This window comes from Scyliorhinus canicula, chromosome 15 (genome assembly GCF_902713615.1).
Source record: "Scyliorhinus canicula chromosome 15, sScyCan1.1, whole genome shotgun sequence".
In the NCBI taxonomy this organism is placed as follows: Eukaryota; Metazoa; Chordata; class Chondrichthyes; order Carcharhiniformes; family Scyliorhinidae; genus Scyliorhinus; species Scyliorhinus canicula.
Window position 1 is genome coordinate 21,665,942 of NC_052160.1, and position 24,914 is coordinate 21,690,855.

At 47.2% G+C, this 24,914-nt stretch overlaps 1 protein-coding gene across 3 annotated transcripts in view; it reads left to right on the top strand.

Moving 5' to 3' along the window:
• The window catches only part of prkar1b (protein kinase, cAMP-dependent, regulatory, type I, beta), a 284,119-nt gene that overhangs the window by 243,989 nt on the left and 15,216 nt on the right, over positions 1–24,914 (top strand). For all 3 annotated transcript variants that reach the window (XR_005463401.1, XM_038819659.1, XM_038819660.1), the window contains one exon: positions 24,708–24,789. Coding sequence is in view for 2 of the 3 variants with exons in the window: in XM_038819659.1 (XP_038675587.1) it covers positions 24,708–24,789 (82 nt within the window). In the remaining variant the exon portion in view is untranslated. The remainder of the gene's footprint in view (positions 1–24,707; positions 24,790–24,914) is intronic.

Genomic DNA, 24,914 nt, shown 5'->3' on the forward strand with positions numbered 1-24,914 from the left:
CGTTATGAAAACAGAAAATCCAACCTCACACATGCAGGTGGTCACGAAAGGCAATAGCAACAAAATGTGTGTTTTACTCAGTGCTGGATACTCCTGGGCGATGCTACACCAGAATGCGACAACTCTGTGTAGGCTTTTGGCAAGTTTTTAACATGGTATTACAAGTAAAGTGCAGCAGTGTAGTCTTTTAATTTGGAATCCGCTTTAAGTTAATAACCGACTGCAGTCCCAACCTGAAAATTAATTTCTCACGCCCCACTTCTCCTTCAAATTCTGAAACTTCTCTTATTTGCCAGTACTTCCCTACATATAACACAATTCTTCCAAAACGTTTCTAAGTGTGGTAGCGAGCGGGAACTGCCGCGAGCTTCCCAGCGCTTGGCCTGGCGAGGCTGGAACCACAATACAACAATAATTGGTCCACTTAAGGAGGCCCCACGGGCTTCACACCGTAAATGAAAGCACGCCAGCCGATTCACCAGGACCACGCTCTGCAGCCCCCCACTACACGGTCGAGGAGCACTTAAAAAGCAATTGCACAGCCAACCCCACTCAGTCCACCATGGTGCCAAGACGACTGACCCCGCGATTCGGTGATGCAGACCTGGGGAGGCTCTTGCAGACGTTCGAGACCAGAAGGGATGTCCCGATCCCCCGAGGGTCCTGGAGGGTGAGCTACAGGCAAGTCTGTGCCACCTGGGATGATGCTGCAGTGGCCATAAGCTCAGGTAATGACCTGGAGGACCGGGGTCCAGTGCTGTAAGAAGGTCAATGACCTACATCAGACAACATGGGTGAGTTGGCACTGCCCCCCCCACGAGCCTGCAGCTGGCACCGCCAGCGCTGTGCCCTGGCCTGCCCATGCTGCCCCCAAACCCCTCCCAGAAGTGTTTTCCATTACCTCCCCAACCACACCCACCCCACAGAATCCTCCACGGTGAACCCCCATGCTGAAGCACGCGTGGGAGAATGAGGAGTTGAAGCCAATTGGAGTAATTAAGAAAGCTGCATTGGAGAAATTAATGGGACTGAAAGTTGGTAAGTCCCCGGGACTAATAATGCATTCCAGAGTATTGAAAGAGGTTGCTATAAAGATAGTTGATGCATTGGCTAGCATCTTCCAAAATTCTATAGATTCTGGAATGGTTCCTGTTGTGTTCTGTGATATGGCCGTTGTAACGTGATGCATAGGACATAGAGTTGTTTAACGAGAAGGATAATTTATTGACAAACACGTGGAATGATAACTAGCAGATAACTATACAGGCAATAACTACTATATGAATTTGGTGAATTCTACTGGAACTACTCTAAGTGCGACTATCCTCATACGTCCTACTAACAACTGGTGGGTATCTCAAGTCACATGAAGGATGTCTGGTGCCACTAGCTGGTTGGAGGCACAGGCATATCACTACAGCAGATTGGAAGGTAGCAAATCTCACTCCATTGTTTGAAAAGGGAGGGGAGAGAAAATGGGTACAAACAAAATTCCATGGACGTAGTGGGTGGGATTCTCTCAGCCGCCAGGCCAGAGAATCCCTGCGACCGGGCCACGTCACCCCGCCCCGACGCCAGCACGCGATTCTCCGCAGAGCGGGGAACTCTGCGTGGAAGGGTCGGGTGGCGGCCTGTTGGGGTGGGGGGCGGGGGCTCCGACCCCGGATAGACCCCTGATTCCTGATTTCTTCCATGCTGGTCCCTGTACTGTGGAATGTTGCGTCGGGGCCGGCGTGATGAAGGAGGCCACAGCGCATACGCACGTTGGCGCCGGCGCCACTGCACGTGCGCGGATCCTGCGATGCCAAGTTCACGCCGGGATCGACAGCTGGAGCGGCATAAACCGCCCCAGCACCATGCTGGCCCCCTGTGGGTGCCAGAATTGCTCCTGGCAGGGGCCATTTACGCCGTCATAAAATGCGACGGCGTTTAAGACGGCGTGGACACTCTGTAGCGGGATGGGGGAATCCCACCCAGTATATTAGGATTTTCAGAAGGCTTTTGATAAAGTCCTTCAAAGGAGGTTGATTCGCAAAATAAAAGCACATGGGATAGGAGACAATATACTGGCATGAGTTAAGATTGGCTAACAGGCAAAAATCTGAGTAACAAACTGGTCATTTTCTTATTGGCAGGCAGTGCTTAATGATGTACCACAATGATCAGTACTTGGGCCCCATCTGTTCATAATATATATTAATGATTTGGATGTGGGGACCAAATGTAATATTTCCACGCTCGTGGATGATACAAAGCAGACGGGAATGTGTGTAGTGAGGAAGATGTAAAGTGGCTTCAAGACAGAATGAGTGGGCAAGAACAGGGCAGATGGAATACAATGTGGAAAAATGTGGGTTATCCACATTGGAAGAAGGAACAAATGTGTAGAGTATTTTGTAAATTGTAAAAAATTAGAAAATGTACCTCAAAGTGCCGAGGACCTGGATTCGATCCCTGCCCCGGGTAACTGTCCGTGTGGAGTTTACATATTCTCCCTCTGTCTGCATCCGTCTCATCCCCGCCAACCCAGCGATGTGCAGGCTAGGTAGATTGAACACGCTAAATTACCCCTTAATTGTAAAGAAAAAAAATGTTAATAGAAAGAAAATAGCAAATGTAGATTTATAAAGGAACCTGGGTGTCCTTGTCCATAAGACATTACAGGCTAACATGCAGGTGCAGCAAGTAGCAAGTGAGTACCGGAGTAGTGAAGTCTTTCTTCAATTGTATGGAAACTTGGTTAGACCGCACCTGGAGTTCTGTATGCAGTTTTCCCCCGTAACCTCAGACGGGATGTTATTTGCCATATAGGGGGAGTTCAACATGTTCCGGGGATGGCGGGACTGTGTTATGAACAGAGAATGGATAAACTGGGCCAGTATTCTCTAGAGTACCGAAGAATGAGAAGTGATGTCATTGAACTTTACAAAATACTTACAGGAATAGACAGGGTAGATGCAGGTAAGATGTTTCTCTTGGTTGGGGAGTCTAGAACCAGGAGACACAATCTCAAAATAAGGGATTAGTCACATAGGACTGATGTGAGGAGAAAATGCTTTACACAGAGGATTGTGAATCTGGAATTCTCTGGGCGGGATTCTGCCGTAATCGGCGGGGCGGGCAACTCCGGCGGGACGGAGTGGCGTGAACCACTCCAGTATTGGGCCACTCCAAAGCTGCGGAGTCCTCCACACCTTCAGGGGCTAAGCCCGCCCCGGAGTGACGCGAGTTGGCGCATGTGCGGGAGCGCCAGCGTGTTCATCTCCGCATCGGCTATGGCGGAGGACCACAGTGGCCGATGTGGAGGAATAGAGTGCCCCCACGGCACAGGCCCGCCTGCGGATCGGTGAGCCCCGATCGCAGGTCAGACCACCGTGGGGACACCCCCTGGGGCCAGATCCGCCCGCGCTGCCAGGTCCCACCGGTTAGGACCTACTCTAACGTACGTCGGCAGGACCTGCAAAAACGGGTGGCTACTCGGCCCATCACAGGCCGCAGAATCGCCGGGGGCGCCACTGCCAGCGGCCACCGGCCGGAGCGGCGCGATTCCTGTCCGCGCCAAATCGTTGGTGCCGGAGAATTCGGCAGCCGGCGGGGGCAGGATTCACGCCGCCCCCGGTTATTCTCCGACCCGGCGGGGGGTCGGAGAATCCCGCCCTCTATCTCAGAGGGCCGTAGAAGCTCAGTGATTAAATATGTTTAATTTAGAAATTAATAGTTTTCTGATTAACAGTAATGTAAATGATTATGGGGATAGTGTGGGTAAACGGAATTGAGGTGTCCAATCCGCCATGATCGTAATGGCAGAGCAGGCTCAATGAGCTGCATGACCCACTCCTGTTCCTAAACTATTCCTGCTTGTAAAAGGGTCAAGAATGAGAAGATAAAGATTTTCAGTGAACTGCAAAAAAAAAAGCAAATGGAATGTGAGGAAAACATTTTCTCATGGAGTGTGTTTCATGTCTGGAATGTGTGTTGAATGCAGTATTTTAGATATATCGGATTATAAACATTTGGCAATTTAAGGGTTAAATGCCTGGGTTAGAGTGTCTTTGACTGCAGTAGTCATGTTTTTAAAATAATCCAGTTTCGCAAGACCAGAAAGCTTTTAGGAGCAGAGATGAAATTGGCCATTGTAAAATCCTGGGCTAATGCACTGTTATTTGACTAGGGGGAGGCCCTGGGAGGCTAATATATTTTCAGCATGTGGAGTTGATTTTTTTTCAGCTTGGGAGATGATGTCATTGCTGGGTGGAGCTAAGGTATTCAGACGTGAGAAAGCTTTTGAGTGGTGTTCTGATCTAACTAACACATATACCAAAAGTAAGGTCTTTTGACCTCACAGTGAATATATTATTTTCTTACAAGTAAGAGACGCTAGAGACACAAATAGGCAGTGTACCTACTGGCCAGGATCTTGCAACTGAATCTTCTGGAGAGTGCTACCCGGGAGAGTGCAGGGAAGGACAGAGAAGTGCTAGTGTGGGCTCTGTATAGAGCTCCAGGGCCTCTTGTTAACAGCTTACAAAAAAAGATACTTAACTCAGGAATAGAGTACTATAAAGATGATTTATAGCACTGCTGTTTCGCAGCGCTGAGGACCCTGGTTCGATCCCAGCCCAGCTGACTGTCGTGTGTAGTTTGTACATTCCTTCAGTGTCTGCATGGCCTCACCCCCACAACCCAAAAAGGTGTGCAGGGTAGGTGAATTGTCCATGCAAATTTGCCCCTTAATTGGAAAAAAGTTAGGTACTTCTAAATTTTTTTTTTAAAGATCATTTATTGAGGTATGGTTTTGTAAATTGTGCCAATGCAAATAAGTATGCAATGCCCATGTGTGTTATGTGCAGGGAAGTACTGGCAAATGAGAGGAGAAGTTCAGATTTTGGAAGAGAATTAGTGGGTGAAAAATTCCTTTTGCGGTTGAGACCCCAGATTCAGATTCAGTTATAGCTGACTCCAAATGAAAAGATGGCGCTGCTGTACATGACCTTTGATAGCATATTATTAAAAACACAGCTAAAGCCCATGAGAAGCCTGGTGTAACATCTTCCAGAAATTTCCAGTGCTGAGGAAAAAGAGCATTTTGCTATTAGTGCCCTTCACAACAACCTACATGTGTGAGGTTAGATTTTCTGTTCTCATGAAAATGAAGACGGCACAAAGGAACTGGCTGAAGTCTGCACCTGATATGTGCATTGCCTTCTTCTCCTATGAACTGACTGGAGTGAGATCGTGAGGACCAAGCAGGCTCCCCTTTCACATTAAAGGCTGGGGCCTCTGTTTTTTGTAGTATACGTAAACATATTTGGAGGAAAATGTAGGTGGCCTGATTAGTAAGTTTGGGGGTGACACCAAGGTTGGTGGAGTGGCAGATAGTGTTGAGGATTGAGCAGGACATAGATAGGTTGGAGACTTGGGCAGAGAAATAGCAAATGAAGTTTAATCCAGACAAATGTGAGGTAATGCATTTTCTTAAGTCTAACATAGAGGGGAAATATACCATAAATGGCAAAATTCTTAGGATTTTAGAAAGTCACAGAGATCTGGGCATGTAGGTCCACAGATCTTTGAAAGTGGCAACATAAATGGGCAAGGTAGTCAAGAAGGCATATGGAATGCTTGCCTTCATTGGACGGGGCATCGAGTATTAAAAACTGGCAAGTCATGCTGCAGTTGTATAAAACTTTGCTAAGTCTGCACTTGCAATATTGTGCACAATTCTGGTTGCCACACTACCAGAAGGATGTGGAGACTTTGGAGAGGGTGCAGAGGAGGTTTACCAGGATGTTGCCTGGTCTGGAGGGTTTTAGCTATGTTGAGAGGCTGAATAGATTCGGACTGTTTTCATTAGAATGACGGAGGATGAGAGGTGACCTGATAGAGGTCTACAAGATTATGAGGGGCATGGATAGAGTGGATGGGCAGGCACTCTTTCCCAGGGTGGAGGGGTCAGTCACCAGGGGGCATAGGTTTAAGGACTGTGGGGCAAAGTTTAGATGAGATGTGCGAGGCAGGTTTTTTTACACAGAGGGTGCTGAGTGCCTGGAACACATTGTCAGGGGAGGATGTGGAAGCAGATACGTTAATGCCGTTCAAAAGGCATCTTAACAAATACAAGGGTACGATGGGTATAGAGGGATATGGCACAAGGAAGTGCTGAGAGTTTTGGCCAAGGTGGGTATCGTGACCGGTACAGGTTTGGAGGGCCGAATGGCCTGTTCCTGTGCTGTATTGTTCTTTGTTCTTTGAACGTGGCATTTGTCGCAAAGGTCGGCCAATTGGCAAAAGAGAGTCCCGGGAAAAAAAGTGTTAAAAACACTGCATTAGACGATTATTTGTATAAAAACGATGTGCAGGGTTACGGGAAAAAGGCAGGAGAATGGCACTGAACCATAATGTTCATTTGGAGTTGCCGGCACAGAGACGAGCAAAAACAAGTTATTGAAATGTGAAGCACAGCTGCCAAAGAAAAAATGGTAGGGATGCTGCATAATCTTCCACACATATTCCCTATCCACAAGCCTATTTGAAAACTTCATATTATTGGCCTGCTAATTGGAACAAACTTTGAAAAGAAACACGTTCTTAAATGGTATTTTGACTTGTCAAAAATCTGCTGGAGCTTCAATTAGCAATCACCAGCAGTCAATTTGAGGCTAGCCACCACCACCAGCGATCCTGTGGCCAACCATCAACAGCCAAACACTTGCAGCACAATGGGTGGGGTAGCAATGGTTGGTCAGGTGCCATGGTTGCAACAGCAGTAAGGACCAGAATGAATAGTGAGTGAATGCTGCCAACATAGATGGAAGAGGTAGAAGGAAGGTAGATAGCAGCATTATTGTAATTAGCTCTCACGGTAATTTTGAGTTATCAAGGCAAAACAGCAGAGCACATATTAACTTAGCTTACTGTGAGAGCTGGCTAGACTTATGCTGCAGCAAATGTTGGTTGAAATCTTTCCTGATGATGATTTGTAACTATGCTTAAATATCAGGAATTGCTTTGATTTTATAATATTCAATTCTATTAAATAAGCATTAAAAACACAACTTTATTTTAAATTTCTCACTTGTTAAAAATCCTTACTTGCATTTTATGTTTTTCTGTGTTTTGTAAGAATTAACTTCTAAATATTTAACTTTTTTCCGCTGTGCATCATCCTCTAGAAACTTCAAAGAACTATTTTTTCTTTCGCACTGAACATCCTGAATGGTTGGAATTTCAATCAATTGAGAGGCCAAAATGTGATTTTTTTTTCCTTGGTTAATAGGATGTCCAAAAGTATGTCAAACAAATACAGAGGTCTGCTAAACAAGTATACTCACCAGTGGCCTCTGGAATTCAGCCAATTAAATTAGTCTGTGGTTAAAAGAGTTAAAATTTTAATGAATTTTTGAAGTGCAGCCTATTTGGTTCTTTCTTTGTGACTGTTCTAAAGTTGATATGTTTATGGAGGAACAAAACAGTACAATGTTGGCACTATTCCAGAGAGTTTGGCACAAACATTGTCGGGATTTCAAATTGTAGCTCCTGATTGAACTTTTATTCGGCTGTTTGCCCATAGAAGCTGCTGATTAGCTTCTAATCCAAGGCCAGGGTTCTGAAAAGTAATTAATATAAATCTGACACCTGAATCAACCGTTGCCTTAAACCAAGCTGAATAAATTCTAACTTTTCAAAGTAGTATTTATTATTTTGACCCTGTAATCTTTTAAACCAATAACTAGTTTGAAACTAGTTGTCAAAAATAAATGTATTGCACCATCTGCCCAAGGCAAGATATATATATATGTAAGCACACCAGTCTGTGCTTGTTAGACTTCATAGAAGAGCCTGTGCGTTTAGCTGTGAAATGGGTGTGGAAGTTGCACGTTCGTAGAACTATTTTCCACAACAGCCCTCTGATTATGGCCATATTTTCAGAGTGGAGAGGAAGGATTGTATTGTAATTAGCTGAAGGTTTTGGGGAATGCCTTCTGGATGCCTCATACACCCAATTAAGTACTGATTGAGCGATATAACTTCTTTTTACCCTGAACATTTAATGAGGTGTTGAGGATCAGGGTCTTCTCACTGACACAATGATGTTTAGGCACTAGTGCACTTTATTGTCTGGATTTAGCCCTATCAGTGTATTCATTCCAATTTTCTTCTGCTAATGTAAATTTCTTCTATTTATTAATCCCTTGTTGTTTTAGGAAATAGTGACAGGGAGAAACTTTTTGTTTGATGGCAACAAATAAAAGTATTTATTACTTCAGTTTTCCACCAAGTGAGTTTGCTCTTTTTGCTTTTGTAAACCTGCAAAATCAGTCTGAATAATATATTTAATGGCTGAAGACCTACTTAAATAGTCAAGTAAACAGCCAACAATATTTGTACACTGTGCAAAGTGTTAAATATAGGAAAATAATAGAACTGCAACCTTGCAGAATGTAATTCTCTTGACCATTCTATTTTAAGATTCTGAAAGTCTGATCTACCCACCGACAGGAATGATTTTTAACTTCTGCCCAAATGAGTGTGAAGTGGACAGTGCACCCATACCAGCTACCTGAATCAGTATTAGCAACGTGAGCCATGTTCAGGTCATGCAGCAGCATAATTTGGGCGAGTTGCTGAGGAATAAATAATTGGTAGCACATAAAGGTGTGCTGTGCAATCTCCTCAGGTGAGTTGAGCCAGAGGAGAGTAATAAAAGCAAAGAGTTGTCTGCCAACCATCTACCAGCAGACCTCCGTGTACTCGTGGGACATCAGGGGTATTTCTGCTCCCGCAGGCCCACAAAAATTCTCCCCCAAAATATTCTGCGCTTTGCCCCTTTTGAGATCACCAGGTAGGCTTCTCACCATGTTGGGAAGTTGGTGGAGCATGCATAGCTTCAGAAGCAACAAAAATGCACAATGTTGTGCTCCCAGGTTTCATATTCAGAAAGTTCCCACATTTCACATTGATATATATTTTTTAAATCCCATGATAATTTCTGAAGAACGTAGAGCTCTGGTTACCTGGGCATATTTCTTCTTCAATCATCACCACCAAAAATATATTAACTTTATTTATCTTGCTTTCTATTTGTGTTATCTTCTGTAAAAATTGACTGCCTACATAATAGTGACTACGCTTAAATTGTGAATTTTAATTTTATATTTCCCTATATTTTTTTTTGATTTTATTAAGGATTTTTCATATTGTACAGAACAAAGGGTAAGCATGACCACACCTTGAAAACAAAAATAATATATACACATCGGTCATCCTCCACTATTTACATCAGTTGCATTTTGTTATTTGCAGCGGTTACGGATTCTTGTTTTACTTTCACCATCAGGCGTTCATTTCTTGCTGGTTCGCCTGATTCCCTCTCCTCCTTTTCTTCCTGACCCCTCCCCTTCTGATGTTCTGCCGAGCCCTCTTCCCTCATCAGTTCTTGTGTGCTGTTCCTGTTTGGTTGGCGTCACGCCATGTATTATGTTATTTGCTGGGCATGGTTGGGCTCCATGCCTCTTTATTCCGCAACCCCCTTTTGTTTGCGTTTGTTGTCGTACCGTGGCGTCTTCCTTCCTTCCGCTGGCTTATTGGCTGTTGGCCAAAAGCAGGTCTTAGAACAACTGGATGAATGGCTCCCATGTTTTGTGGATGCCTTCTTCCGACCCCCAGATGCCGAATTTAATTTTCTACACCTGGAGAAATTCCGATAGGTCGGCCAGCCAGTCTGCAGCATTGGGTGGTGCTGCCAATGGCCAACTGAACAGGATTCTCCGGCAGGCGATCAGGAAGGGTAAGGCAAGGGCTTTGGCCCTCCACCCCATGGGATCTGTCACCCCGAAAACTGCCATTCTCGGGCATGGCTCCATCCTCATCCCCACCATCTTGGACATTGCCTCGAAGAAGGCTGTCCAGAAACCGACAAGTCTGGGGCAAGACCAGAACAAGTGGGCATGGTTGGCCAGGCTTCCTTGGCATGATTTGCATTTGTCGTCCACCACCGTCCTGCTCATCTGGGTTCTGTTAAGTGGGCTATATGCACCACTTTCAGCTGCATTAGGCTTAGCCTGGCAATTGTGGAGGTGGAGTTGACCCTGTGCAGTATTTCGCTCCAGAGTCCCCACCCTATTTCAAATCCTAGGTCTTTATCACATTGGTGCCTGATATTCAATATTAGCTGTCTACCTTTGACAAAGCTTGATTGATTCTCTGCTACCACCTCTGGTACACAGTCCTCCACCCTCCTGGCTGGGAATTTGGCCAGTATTTTCACGTTTAGCAGCGAAATGGGAATGTAGGACCCACATTCTGTTGTTTTTTTTTCTTTCTTGGGTATCAGTGAGATTGAGACTTGTGCTAGCGTAGGCGGCAGGGTGCCCCTCACCAGCGAGTCCATGAACATCTTCCACAAATGCAGGGCCAATGCCATCGCAAATGCTTTATAGAGGTTTGCCAGGAATCTGTCTGGTCTCAGCCTTACCCGCCTGCATGGAGTTGATACTCTCCATGACTTCTCCCAGTTCTAGTGGAGCTTCCAACCCCCGTTTTTTATCTTCCCCCTCAACAGGCATGTCAACAAAGAAAAGTACAGCACAGGAACAGGCCCTTCGGCCCTCCAAGCCTGCACCCGTCTAATATTAAAATCTTCTACACTTCCGGGGTCCGTATCCCTCTATTCCCATCCTATTCATGTATTTGTCAAGATGCCCCTTAAACGTCACTATTGTCCCTGCTTACACAACCACCTCCGGCAGCGAGTTCCAGGTACTCATACCCTTTCTGTAAAAAAAAACTTGCCTTGTACATCTCCTCTAAACCTTACCCCTCGCACCTTAAACCTATGCCCCTGCCTGCAGCGCCCAGCTCATCTGATGCCCCAAAGATTGCCACCCAAGGTCACGGCACCACCGTTACCCCCAAAATCGCTGACATAATTTTGAAGAAGGAAGCACAGAATTCCACTAATTCAGGGCAGGACCAAAGCATCTACGAGTGGTTCACTGCCTCTTTGATTAACGTTCGCATCTCTCCTCCAACTCCAGAAAGAACCCACTCACGCGCACCCTAGTCATGTGCGCTCTGTGCATCACTTTAAACTGAATCAAACTCAGTCTTGAGGAGGTAGAATTTACCCTGTACAAAGCCTCACTCCACCCCCCACCCGCAAATGTGCAACCCAACTCTTCACCCCATTTTCTGTTCATCTCCTCCAATAAAGCCCTTCTGTCTCCATCAACTGCCCATATCATAAATCCTCCCTTCCCCTATCTCATCCAAAGACACTTAACAATCATAGAAGGGACGGCAAGCGAGGAAACGTAGAAAGTGCCTTCCGAACAAAGTTCCGAATCTGTAGTTATCTGAAACTATTCCCTCGCCGAAAGCTGGAACTTCTCCACCAGTTCCTCGAGCCCCGAAAATCTAACCTCCACAAACAAATCCCTAAACACCACAACTCCACCTGTTCCGACTCCAGCTGAAAAAGTTGTTTAAATTGGTTCCATATTCTGAGAAGTTGAACCACTGGGAACGTGGAATACCTGGCGGCAAGAACAGAAGAGGAGTAGTCACAAGTGCCCTTAAACACTAACTTATACAGGAAGCATCCACTATCCAGCCCATTGTGGGCAGCACGGTAGCATTGTGGTTAGCACAGTTGCTTCTCAGCTCCAGTGTCGCAGGTTCGATTCCCGGCTTGGGTCGCTGTCCATGTGGAGTCTGCACGTTCTCCCCGTGTCTGCGTGGGTTTCCTCGGGGTGCTCCAGTTTCCTCCCACAGTCCAAAGATGTGCAGGTTAGGTGGACTGGCCATGCTAAATTGCCCTTAGTGTCCAAAATTGCCCTTAGTGTTGGTTGGGGTTACTGGGTTATGGGGATAGTGTGGAGGTGTGGACCTGGGTCGGGTGCTCTTTCTTCGAGCTGGTGCAGACTCGATGGGCCGAATGGCCTCCTTCAGCATTGTAAATTCTATGAGATAACCGACCCCTGGTCCATGACCCATCTCCATATTTTCTTAATATTCGCCATCCAGTAGTAATTTATCAGATTAGTTAAGGCCAACCCCTCCGACTGTCTATATCTCTGTAAAGACACTCTCCGAACCCCAAGGGCCTTACCCGCCCAAACAAAGGTCGAGACAATCTTGTTAATCCTACCGAAAAAAGACTCGGCAGAAAGATTGGAAGACTCTGAAATACAAACAAGAACCTTGGAAGTATATTCATTTCCACAGTCAGGACTCTCCCCGGCAACGATAATGGGAGAGCATCCCATCTTTTCAAATCCGCCCTGACCCCTTCTACCAGACTGGCCAAATTCACCTTGTGCAGCAAGGCCCAATCATAGGTCATCCATATTCCCAACTACCGAAAACTAGACCTGGCCAGCCAAAACGGCAATTTCTCCAGATCAGCTCCCTTCCCCAGAGGGTTCGCCAGAAACATCTCGCTCTTGCTCCATTTATCACCTGAAAAGGAACCAAACTTACTGACTATCTCCATTATCTTTCCTGCATTAGAGAGAGGGTTTGTGATGTACGACAGTAAGTCATCCGCATAAACGGACACCTGGGGCAGGATTCTCCGATCCCCCGGGGGGTCGGAGAATCGCCCGGGGCCGGCATCAATCCCGCCCCCGCCGTGTCCAGAATTCTCCGCCCCCCAAGATTCGGCGGGGGCGTGAATCGCACTGCGCCGGTCGGCGGGCCCCCGCGGCAATTCTCCGGCCTGCGATAGGCCGAAGTCCCGCCGCTGACAGGCCTCTCCCGCCGGTGTGGATTAAACCACCTACCTGACCGACGGGATTGACGGCGCGGGCGGGCTCCAGGGTCCTGGGGGGGGAGAGGGCGTGGGCCGATCTGACCCCAGGGGGTGCCCCCACGGTGGCCTGTGCTGTGGGGGCACTCTTTTTCTTCCGCCTTCGCCATGGTCTTCACCATGGCGGAGGTGGAAGAGATCCCCTCTCCTGCGCATGCGCCGGTATGGCGTCAGCAACCGCTGATGCTCCGGCGCATGCGCGTACTTACGCTGGCCGGTGAAGTCCTTTCGGCCCCAGCTGGCGTGGCGCCAAAGGCCGTTCACGCCAGCCGGCGGAGTGGGAACCACTCCAGCGCTGGCCTAGTCCCTCAATGTGAGGGCTTGGCCCCTAAAGGTGTGGAGAATTCCGCACCTTTGGGGCGGCCCGACGCCGGAGTGGTTCACGACACGCCGGGACCCCCCGCCCCGCCAGGTAGGGGAGAATACCATTCCTGATGCCTAATACCCTTCCACCCAACCGATGACCTCAGTGCGATGGCCAACAGCTCAATTGCCAGAGCAAAAAGTAGCAGGAAAGTGGCCATCCCTGCCTTGTACCCTTATATATACCCTGTATATACTGCTCAGCATCTTAAAAAAGATACTCCCATTGCACCCGGTCAAACGCCTTCTCAGCGTTCATGGAGATTAGTACCTCCGGCTCGGCCCCCAACGAAGGCCACATCACCACATTCAGGAGTATCCTTATGTTGGCTCACAATTGTCAGCCCTTAACAAACCCCGTCTGATCCTCAGAAATAAGTCTCAACAGGCACCCCTCCAAATGAATTGCCAGCACCTTCGCCAACAGCTTTGCATTGGCATTCAACAAAGATATGGATCTGTATGACCCAGACTCCTTGGGATCTTTATCCTTCTGTGCGGCCGCCAGTACTCCCGGGACAGTGAACATTAAACATGTCCAACATGATCAGTTCCGTCGCAAACCTTTTGTAAATCCATTGGGAATCTATTCGGGTCTGGTGCTGTTCCTGACTGCATAGAACAAATGCACTTCATAATTCATAATTCCCTCCAGCCCGAGCAGAGGCTCCAGCCCCTGCAGTCCTTCCCTCTTCACCACCGGGAAATTCAATCCATCCAAGAATGTGCCACAGTCGAGCCTTATTCCAGAGGCTCTAATCTGTACAACCCTTGGTAAAAGGTCTCAAATACCCTATTAACCTTTTCTGGATCAGAGACCACTCCTCCCTCCCCCAGGTCCTTGACCTGAACTATCTCCCGAATGGCCGCCTCCGTCTCAGCTGTGAGCTAATAACCGGCTGGCCATCTCCCTAAGCTCATAAAACATCCCTCTCACTAAACAAATTTGGCTAACTGCTTTCCCTGTCAATAAAACTCGCCAACAACTGTACTGTTGGGGTAGCAGAATATTGCCAGTCCACCGCCAGAATACATCCACCAATCATTGCCTCACCGCCCTTCCCGAATTATCCTTGTGAGCTTTCATCGAAATCAGCTCCCTCCTAATGACTGCCTTCAACACCTCCCAGAACATTGTTCTTATTAACCTCCACATATGTCCCAATCGCAAGGCTATCCTCTCACATACACTCCTATCTGCAAGCAGCACCGTGTCCAGCCTCCACAGGGGTTGCTGAGCGCAGAACCTCTCCAAACATAAATCCACATAGTGCGAAGCATGGTCAGACATAACAACCGCCGAATACTCACCACCCTAAGGAGGAATGGCTTACCCACTACAAAGAAGTCAATAGGGGAGTAGACCCAATGCACATGTGAAAAGAAAGAAAACTCCTTCTCTCTTGTGTATCTGAATCTCCACTGGTCTGCTCCCCCCATCTGCTCCATATCAATAGTAGCTCCTTCGTCAGCCCCGATATCTTAGGGATTTGGGGCACTACCTATCTAACCTGGGGTCAAACACGCAATTAAAGCCCCCCCCCCACATGATCAACTGACTTGAGTCCAAGTCAGGAATGGCTGCCAACGGCCTTTTGATAAAATCCGTATCCGTCCTATTTGGTGCGTACACATTCACTAAGACCACGGGGGCCCTCTCCAACCTCCCACTCACCATCATACATCTCCGTCCTGAATCAACCACCATATTATCCCACCAAAAAGGCCACCCTCTCAATAAGCACCGCGGCCCCCAGCATCATCACGTCAAAGCTGCAATGGAACACCTATCCCACCCAACCCTTCCTCAGCCTCGTCTGGTCTCGAACTCTCAAATGTTATCACTGCAGTAAAATAACATTGACCTACAAGCTTTTTAAATGGGCAAACTCACGGGATCTTTTAACCTCCCCTCCCATCCTGATTAGCCATACCCCATCCTGATTAGCCATATCCCACCCACAAGGAATCCAACAGAGGCCCACCACACCCAGATTCCAGACCCACCCAAGATGGCCACTGTCTCCTCCCTCCACCCAGCAGCTCATCCCTCCCCCTTAACCCTAGCCCCCCACCCCCCCCCCCCCCAAATCAATTGTCCACTCCTCTCCAAACAACCCCATTCCCAACCCAAACAAAGAAAACCCAACCAACCTTGGCTATTACCTCAACAGACAAAGAAATCACCATCCACACCGCCCCACCCCCCAAAGATAACCAGCCATGGCTTTCTCCGCCACTTTGCTCCCTATCATCTGCAAACTTAGCAACGGTTCCTTCTTCCAGATCATTAATGTATATTGTGAAACGTTGTGGACCCAGCACAGGCAACTGAGGCACACCACTAGTCACTGGCTGCCATCCTGAAAAAGTCCCCTTTATCCCCACTCTCTGCCTTCTGCCAGTCAGCCAATCCTCTATCCATGCCTGGATCTTATGCTCAACAACCTTTGAAGCATTGTTGAGAATGGTTGGAAATGTTGGCGGGTGGGGGAATGGGCATGGGGATGGATATGTATCATGTTCAATATTATAAGCTTGAGTTCGGGTAGGGGGTTGTGTATGGAATTACTGAATATATAACTTGCGTTTTTCTCCAGGTGCGGGACACCCTATTAGCAGAGATGCTAGTTAATGGGAGCAAAGTGTCGGGATTGCAGGTGCTAGTGACAACGGCATGCCTATTCTCCCAGGGAAATACGCAGGCAATCGGGTGGTGGTAGCGACTTTGAAGATTTGAAGGCAATTTCGGCAGCATTTTAACTTAGGGGCAGTGTTGAAGATGACGCTGATCTGTGCAAATGACCTGTTTGTACCAACTAGATTAGATGCTAGGTTCCACTGCTGGGAGCACAAGGGGGTGGTAAGAATGAGGGATTTGTTTTTGGGGGGGTGACTCACAAATTTGGAGGAGTTGACAGTGAAGTATGCAACCCCACGAACCAAAATAGTATATGCTGGTGCGGGATTTTGCAAGGAAGATCTTTCTGGCGATTCCGATGATCCCATCCTCCTCGCTGTTCGAGAGAGTGCTGTTGATGGGGGGCATGGAGGAGCGGGGTACCTCGGGGATTGATAGGAGGATTCTAGAGGAATAGATGGTACCGTTGGATGGGGTTACTGCTAAGTGGGAGGAGGAGTTGGGAATGGCACTGGAGGAGAGGGTGTGGTGTGAATTGTTGCGCAGGGTGTATGCCATGATTAGGGTTAATTCAATTAAAGGTGGTGTATAGGGCACATTTAATGAGATCGAAGATGTGTCGTTTTTTTTTGAGGGATCAGAGGTAAGTGTGAGCGGTGTGGGAGGGCCCAGTCAATAATGTTCACATGTTCTGGTCTTGCCCTGAGCCGGGGAGGTTTGGGGCTCATTCTTCAGCACCATGTCAGCAACCTTGCAAATGGATTTTGAGCTCAATCCCCTAGGGGCCATGTTTGGGCTTTGGAACTGCTGAAGCTGCAGATGGGGGCAGGGGCCGACGTTTTAGCCTTCGCCTTGTTGATTGCTCGCAGGTGGGTCCTGATGGGGGGATGTCAGCTTTTCAATCCTGTGCCTTGTGCAATGTATACAGTTGGATGTACGACTCCAACCAGCAAGTGGGGACAGTCCATGTGACTCCACAGATCGGGCAGTTGGTAGTAAGTCGTACAAGAGGACAGTCGCATTAGAAGTAGCTGCAGGAGAGGGCAGCATGGTGGCGCAGTGGGTTAGCACGGCGCCCTCACGGCACTGAGGTCCCAGGTTCGATGCCGGCTCTGGGTCACTGTCCTTGTGGAGTTTGCATATTCTCCCCGTGTCTGTGTGGGTTTCGCCCCCACAGCCCAAAGATGTGCAGGGTAGGTGGATTGGCCATGTTAAATTGTCCCTTAATTGGAAAAAATGAATTTGGTACTCTAAATTGAAAAAAAGAAGTAGCTGCAGGAGAATTCCATTATTCGTTACCGTTTTTATTATAGTCCGTTAGTTATCTTTCCACGTATTCATTTTGTTAATAAAATATCTTACTAGTCAAAGAACTATATATTCTGTATGCATCTTTACCACGGCCACAGCAAGCTGCAGGCGGGGGCAGACATTTTAGCCTTTGCCTCGTTGATTGCTTGCAGGTGGGTCCTGTTGGGTAGGTCAGCTTCTCCACCCTGTGCCTCAGTATGGCTGGGGGACTTAATGGCATTCCTACACCTTGAGAACGTTAAGTTAACCTTGAGAGGGGGGGATTGAGGGATTCTATGAAAGATGGCGCCTGTTCATTCTGTATTTCACCTCCTAAGGATGGGAGTTTGGCAGGTGGGTTGGGTTACGAGGGGGTGTTGTGGGTGTTTCTTTTTATACTAGTTCTGTTTCGGGTGGGGTGTGTTTTCTTTTTTATGTACAAGATGTCAAAAACTTAATAAAAATATTTCCAAAAACAGTTGATGGCTAAACTATTAGATTGAAATCGAGATATTCATGGACACCAAATAAGCTATTAAAAACTGGAATAGCAGTTACATTCATTTTTTTTAATTTAAAGTACCCAATTTTCTTTTCCAATTAAGGGGCAATTTAGTGTGGCCAATCCGCCTCCTACCCTGCACATCTTTGGGTTGTGGAGGGTGAGACCCATGCAGACACGGGGAGAATGTGCAAACGCCACACGGACAGTGACCTGGGACCAGGATCGAACCTGGGTCCACAGCACTGTGAGGCAGCAGTGCTAACCACTGCACCCTGACAGTTGCATTAAGAAGAAATGCAACTGAATCATGGATACAACAAAGTCAAAACTGCCGGTCAAACATTTTACTTTGCTATTTTTGATTAGGAGAAACCAGGAACACATCAGAAAATTGCACACCCTGTTCTTCTTCACCTGATAGCATTAACTATAACTGTAGCTTCAGTTGTCCTAAATTGTGGCTTTATAAACTGACCCCGTGTACAGGGTGGAAAGTGTAAACATAAGGGTATTAAGTGGTGGGAGTGTGTCCCATTTTCCTTTTTTTTAAATTTAGAGTACCCAATTAATTTTTTCCAATTAAGGGGCAGTTTAGCGTGGCAATCCACCTACCCTGCACATCCTTTTGGGTTGTGGGGCAAAACCCATGCAAACACGGGGAGAATGTGCAAACTGCACACGGACAGTGACCCAGAGCCGGGATCGAACCTGGGACCTTGGCGCCATGAGGCAGCAGTGATAACCACTGTGCTACCGCGCTGCCTCCATTTTCCTTTTATAAAATATTTACAGCAGGTGAGACTATTCAGAGTTTAACATAAGACTGCCGTGACATTTCAGTTGAGTTACTTGTGTAGTTTTAGCCCCAACCAGCAATGCCACTCACACCTCAAAATTAAACCAGATTATACACTTTGCAATGTTAATTCAAATTAGGCTAGATGCGCTTGAAAATTCTCAATCTAAATTAATTGGTTATATTTGGTTTTCTTACAGTTGCTAGTTCAGCGTAATGCGTAAATAGGTCTGAGTAATGGATTTTTCCTCTTGTGTTTGAAATATTGCCGGAATGGTTTAGTTGACCTGACATAAACTGGAACCTGGAATAAAACATTCCATCATGTGATTTGCCTATTTGAAGATTGCAAATTTAGATCGGTAAACAATTGTAAAATCAATATATTTTTCTAAAAAGCATTGGTGGGGGGAAAGTAAAGCTTTGTATGGATAACCTACTTTTTAACCTTTTTATCAGTTTTTTCTGTTCAATCCAGCAACCACTTCTGGTTGTATTTTTATTTTGGTAAATAGCATCCTGAGACAGTTCGGGAGTTTCTGTGCAGAAATACTCATTATTTTTGTTATTTATGTTTGTCTCATTATCATACTTGACACCTAAAATCATGATGTACTGTGTTGAGAAAGTGATTTGGTAATTTCATGCCCAGATTCTCCAAGAAGCTTCATTACAATCCGGCAATTGCTTCATTATGAAATGTCTGCAACTGTTTTGTGTGGGAGAACTGAAATGGATGCCTTCAGGATCCAGACTGGGTCAAGTAAGACTGTGTCGTAGCCCCATACCATTTACAATCTACTGATGGTAGCTATTCATCTGATCAAAGAAAACTGCCCTCTGGTGTCAGTATTTTTTTAAATAAATTTAAAGTATCCAATGTTTTTTTCCAATTAAGGAGCGATTTAGCGCGGCTAATCTACCAACCACACACATCTTTGGGTTTCTGGGAGTGAGACCCGCGCAAACATACAGAATGTGCAAACTCCTCACGGGCAGTGTCCCGCGGTCTGGATTGAACTTGGGTCCCCGGTGCTATGAGGCAGCAGTGCTAAGCCCCTCGTATTAAATGCTTTCCAGGTGCAAAACTCTTTAACGTCAGTTACCTCCATACACAGACTTGATCACCCTAGATATACATGATGTACCGTTTCTGGATGACTGCAGCATCATTGCACGTTCTGCATGGGATTTGCAAGCCCTCAATCTTTTAAATTCTGCATACAAAAAACTCGGTTCTGCCTTTGAATGTTGCCAGAACAAAACTCATATATTAGCCAATACCTCATCAGCCATATATGTTGAATGAGAGACTCTGGAATATGTTGAGCACTAGCTATACCTTGGCCTCCACCTCTCTCAAAAGGCCACCACTGACAAGGAGATCAAGTGGGAGAAGCTTTTCACCAATGGTGACAACTTGCCCAGCAAGCTGCATCATGCTTTGAGTCTCAACACCTTAATGGTGAGGCGGAGCGGCAACAGAGAAGGAATGCAAGGGAAGAAAATCCTGTCCTCTGGGTTCCACTCAGAGGACCTCGGAGGTCCTGCTCCATGTACCTAAAGATACACTGGTCAAGAATCAGCCTATTCAGTCACCTGAAGATCCATGGCGGAAACTCACGACCCTGAGTAGATGTCATCTCGAACTGAAGGACAGCCAGCAACATCAAGTTCAGTGCAGTGTGTAAACAGCACTGAATGATTCAAACGTTTCCTCTTGTGCTTGAGATATTGTCAGAATGGTTTAGTTGACCTAAGTACACCTGGCACAGTCTGAAATGGAATGAAACCTGGAATAAGACAACCCAGCATGTGAATTGCCTATTTGAAGATTGTAAATGTAGATTTGTAACAAGTGTAAAATCGATATATTTTTCAAAAAAAAATTGATACAGGGAGAATAAAGCTTTGTATAAATACCTACATTTTTGGGGGAATATTTTTTGTTAATCTAGCATCCGTTTCATTCCAGACATGGAAGCTTGTTTTAGTTTTGTTCCTTGATGGAACTGAATGAGCTAGGGAGAAGAAGAACAAGCATTCTTGAAAGCGATGTGATAGTAAATGAAATAGTACACAAAACTAAAAAGTGTGCATGGTGGTTATGTACAAGAAAACAGTGAATGCTGGAATTAATTAGGCAGAGGGGTAGAGAGAGAACAGATCAGGCAGAAAATTGGGACTAGTTATTACCTAACAATTTGAAGAACAAGACCAGATATTCACTGCATTGACTGGAGCTAAGCCAGAAACCTGCCACTGCAAGCAGTAAACCACTACAAATCCATTGGTAGAAACATCTAACCTCAATTTCTTCAGTGAATTAGTAGAGGAAATCATAGGCTAGCGACGTAAAGGCTGCATCTCAAGGGAATCAAGGGTGACAGTGAAACTTTGAACTATTAATGCATGCTATGTCTTGGAATCACCTTTTCATGTGTGTTTCTGTGCGTGTATGTGTGCATGTCTTTGGGTGCTGTTGTGAATACCTTCAAGCATTGCGTAATAAACATTTATTTTTCTAAAAAAACTTATTGAACTGGATTCTCCACCGTCGGGAAGCTCCATTTTGTCAGCAGCCCTAGGTTTTCCCGACGCGTGGAGCTGTCCCACAATGGAAAGCCCCATTGACCAGCCGGCATGCTGAACCAGAAATCTGGCATGGCGGGACGGAGAATCTAGCCCATTGTCTTTTGCCTGTTCTTAGCAGTTACAGCACTTGATAGAATCATAGAATCCCTACAGTATAGAAGGAGGCCATTTGGCCCATCGAGTCTGCACCGACCCTCTGAAAAAGTACCTTGCCCACCCTGTCCCTGCAACACCATAACCCCACCTAACCCACACATCTTTGGACTATGGGAGGAAACCGGAGCACCCGGAGGAAACCCACGCAGACACGGGGAAAATATGCAAACTCCACACAGACAGTGACCCAAGGCCGGAATTGAACTTGGATCCCTCATGTGAGACAGCTGTGCTAACCACTGTTCCGGCCCAATACTGAAATCACTTCTGGCGAGGGTGGGAACTTGCTAAAACACTTTTTCTCTTGAAAACACATTTGTCTCAAGCCATTTCTTCCCTGTCCATAACATTTAAAAAAATATTTTATTCAGGCATTTTCACAAAAAACAAACCGAAGCAGAAGTAAAATTATACAGCATTAAAAATAATGTACACCCACTCTTCCCGCTCCCCAAACATGCCCCCTCCTCCTGTCCTGCGTTCCCCATTTGAACCCCCTTACAACATGCTCAGAACATGGAGACATGATTTGCGGGCCTCCCAGCGCACCGCCTATACCTCTCCTCTACAACCGCCCCCCCCCCCCCCCCCCCCCCCCCCCCGCCCCAAAAACCTATTCATCCGTGCAGCCGTCATATCTGCCTGTGAATTACTTTAAACTGAATAAGGCTTAGCCTCGCACACAATGAGGACGCATTCACTCTCCGCAGGGCCTCAGCCCAAGTCACGGCCTCCACCTCCCCCCCCCAGCTCCTTCGCCCACTTCCGCTTTATATCCCCCAGTGGGGCCCCCTCCCAATCCATCAGATCCTTGTAGACCTCAGACACCTTCCCCTCCCCTATCTACTGCTTCAGCAGCACCTGGTCCTGCAACCCCAAGGGCGGCAACCCGGGAAAGAACGTCATCTCTCTCTTCACAAAATCCCGAACCTGCAAGTACCTGAAACCATTCCCCTTGGACAGTTCATACTCTTCCTCCAGGTCCTCTAATTTTGCAAACTGCCCCCTAAAAATAGATCCCCGAATCGTTGAATCCTGCCTGCCTCCACCCCCAAAACGTCGGATCCAGCCCCCCCGGTGCAAGCCTATGATTATCACAGATTGGTGACCACACCGAGGCACCCGCCATCCTAAATTCTGCCTCCACTGCTCCCATACCCTGAAGGCTGACACCAGCACTGGGCTCACAGAGTACTTGGCTGGCGAAAATGGCAGAGGCGCTTGAGCCCCCTCTCTCTCCCCAAATTGGCCACAATGTTCCCTACCTCAAACACCACCTGCTTACTCACCAACACCGTCAAGCCCCTCTGCTTCATGTCCAGTCCTGAGTGGAACACCTGCCATACCCATCCTTTCCTCAACCTTGTCTGGCCTCCGGTCTTTTTCTGTGTCTCTTGTAAAAAGACCACATCTGCCTTCAGACTCCTCAGGTGTGTGAACACACGTGACCATTTGACTGGCCCATTCAGCCCCTCAAGTTCCGTGTGACCAGTCTGGTTGGGGGGCTTCCTGCCCCCCTCTCCTGCCAATCAACCATACCCGTTTTTGGGCCAGGCCGAGACCCTTGTCATGCGACCCTCCTGGCCCACCATCGGATATCCTCTCTCATCACTCCTTTTCCAACTCCTTCACAGCAACCAACCCTTGTCAGCAACCCCTGACCCCTCTCCCAAACAAAACAATAATCCCATCCCCCTCCTCTGCGCCTACCTCTTGACAACCCTCTCACTGCACTCCCGTTAACTAGCCCACACAGCTAACATGACCACCCCCACCAAGGCCTGCAAACACCCATTCCACCCCCCCCCCCCCCCCCCCCACCCCCAATCCACGTCCTTCCCCAAAAAAACCAGAAAAGGTGCACTCACCCTTGGTATTCCTCCCCCCACCCTCTCCACCCCCAGAGGAACCTGCTCTTCAAAACCTTGCCACCAAAGAAACATTTCAAGGGTATATGTTTCCTAAGAACAAAGAAACCTTCTCACAAACTCCTCCAAAGTTCAATGTCCTCCTCCTCCTGCCAGTTCATTGTCCCTCAGAAACTCCATCAACTCCTCTGGTATACCAAAGTAATATTCTCGCTCCCGGAAAGGACCGGCTACAGCACTCCAAATTTCACCCCCTTCTTGAAGAGGGCAGCCTTGACCCGTTTAAACCCGGTCCTCCTCTTCAGCAATTTTGCACCCAGGTCCTGATACGGCCGCAGCTCGTTACCTTCCCAGGTGCACTTCCTCGTCTGCCTCACCCATCGAAGAATCTTCCATTGATCCAAAAAGCGGTGCAACCGCAACACAATCGCTCTTGGCAGCTCGCCCGCTTGCAGCCTCCTCATCAGCGCCGTGTGCACATGGTCGACCTCCAGGGGCCAGTCAAAGGTCCCCTCCCTCATAAACTTCTCCAACATTTTGGCCACATATGTGCCAGCCTCTGCTCCTTCGATGCCTTTGGGCATCCCCACAATCCTCAAATCTTGCCTTCAGGAGCGGTTCTCCAGATCCTCCACCTTTTCCTTCAGCCTCTGCTGGGTCTCCCGCATCACCCTCACCTCGGCCACCAACGAGGCCAGCTCCTCCTCATGCTCCCCCACTGCCTCCTCCACTTTCCGGATTGCCCGGCCCTGGGACTCTGGTCTCTGCTCCACTCTTTTCTTTGGGTTGTGGGGGTGAAATCCACGCAAAACACGGGGAGAATGTGCAAACTCCACACAGACAGTGACCCAGGATTGAAACCCGGTCCTCAATGCCATAGGCAGCAGTGCTAACCACTGTGCCGCCCGCTGTACTCTCAATACCTGCTTTAACCGGCTCCACCACCTTGGCCAAGTCCTCCAGGGCCTCCTTCCTTTGCTGGCTGAACTTAGCATTTAAAAAGCCCACAAGCTGCTCTGCTGACCACTGGGTGGGCAGAACTGACCCTTTGCCCTCGACCATCTTAGCCTGTGGCACACCATAAAGACTCTCCTGCTCTAACAGCTGCTTTCTACTCGCCCCACAACTAATTTGTGGATCCATTCACCAGCCACACCAGAGGAGTTACACCATCTCCTGACATTCCTACACCTCTTTCTATCCAAACATATACCCCTCAGATGGGGAGAGGACTGAACAATACCACCTTGAGCGGAGCTACCAAATCTGACCGCTCACTCCATGGCCGCCACCAGAAGTCCCTCTCCATCACATTTATCGTATGAGTACATATATAGTGACATTTAAACCAAAGTTATGAACACAGATGGGCCGAATGGCCCCCTGCACTGTAAAGTCTATGATTCTATGTGCTACACCAAGAGGGGAAGTGCTCAATTGTGGTTTCAGCCAACTGATAATGTAAGATCTAATAAAATGTTTTGCATTTTATATAACACTACTGTATTTAAAATAAATTGAAATGGATATCCAAGTGAGTAGGTGCTTCGAATCTATGGACCCAAAATGCAAGAAATGAAACTTGCTAAGCCATACTTATTCTCCACTTGATTACTTGCTGTCTTTTTGCCCATTCTAAAAATAGTCCTTGGTTTCTCACTTATAATTAATCTGTTATTAAATAGGGCACCGCGTCCGTTCTCCAGCGTAGATCTGATAATGAGGAATATGTGGAGGTTGGAAGACTAGGACCTTCAGACTATTTTGGTGAGTTTGGATTTCACATTTGTTTCCAAAGTAATTTTGACACTTTACCCTTTAGCATGGATGTTTTAGTAACCTTTGTATTAAGTTGTTTAATAATATCTAGAAAGTTATTATGGTTGAACTCC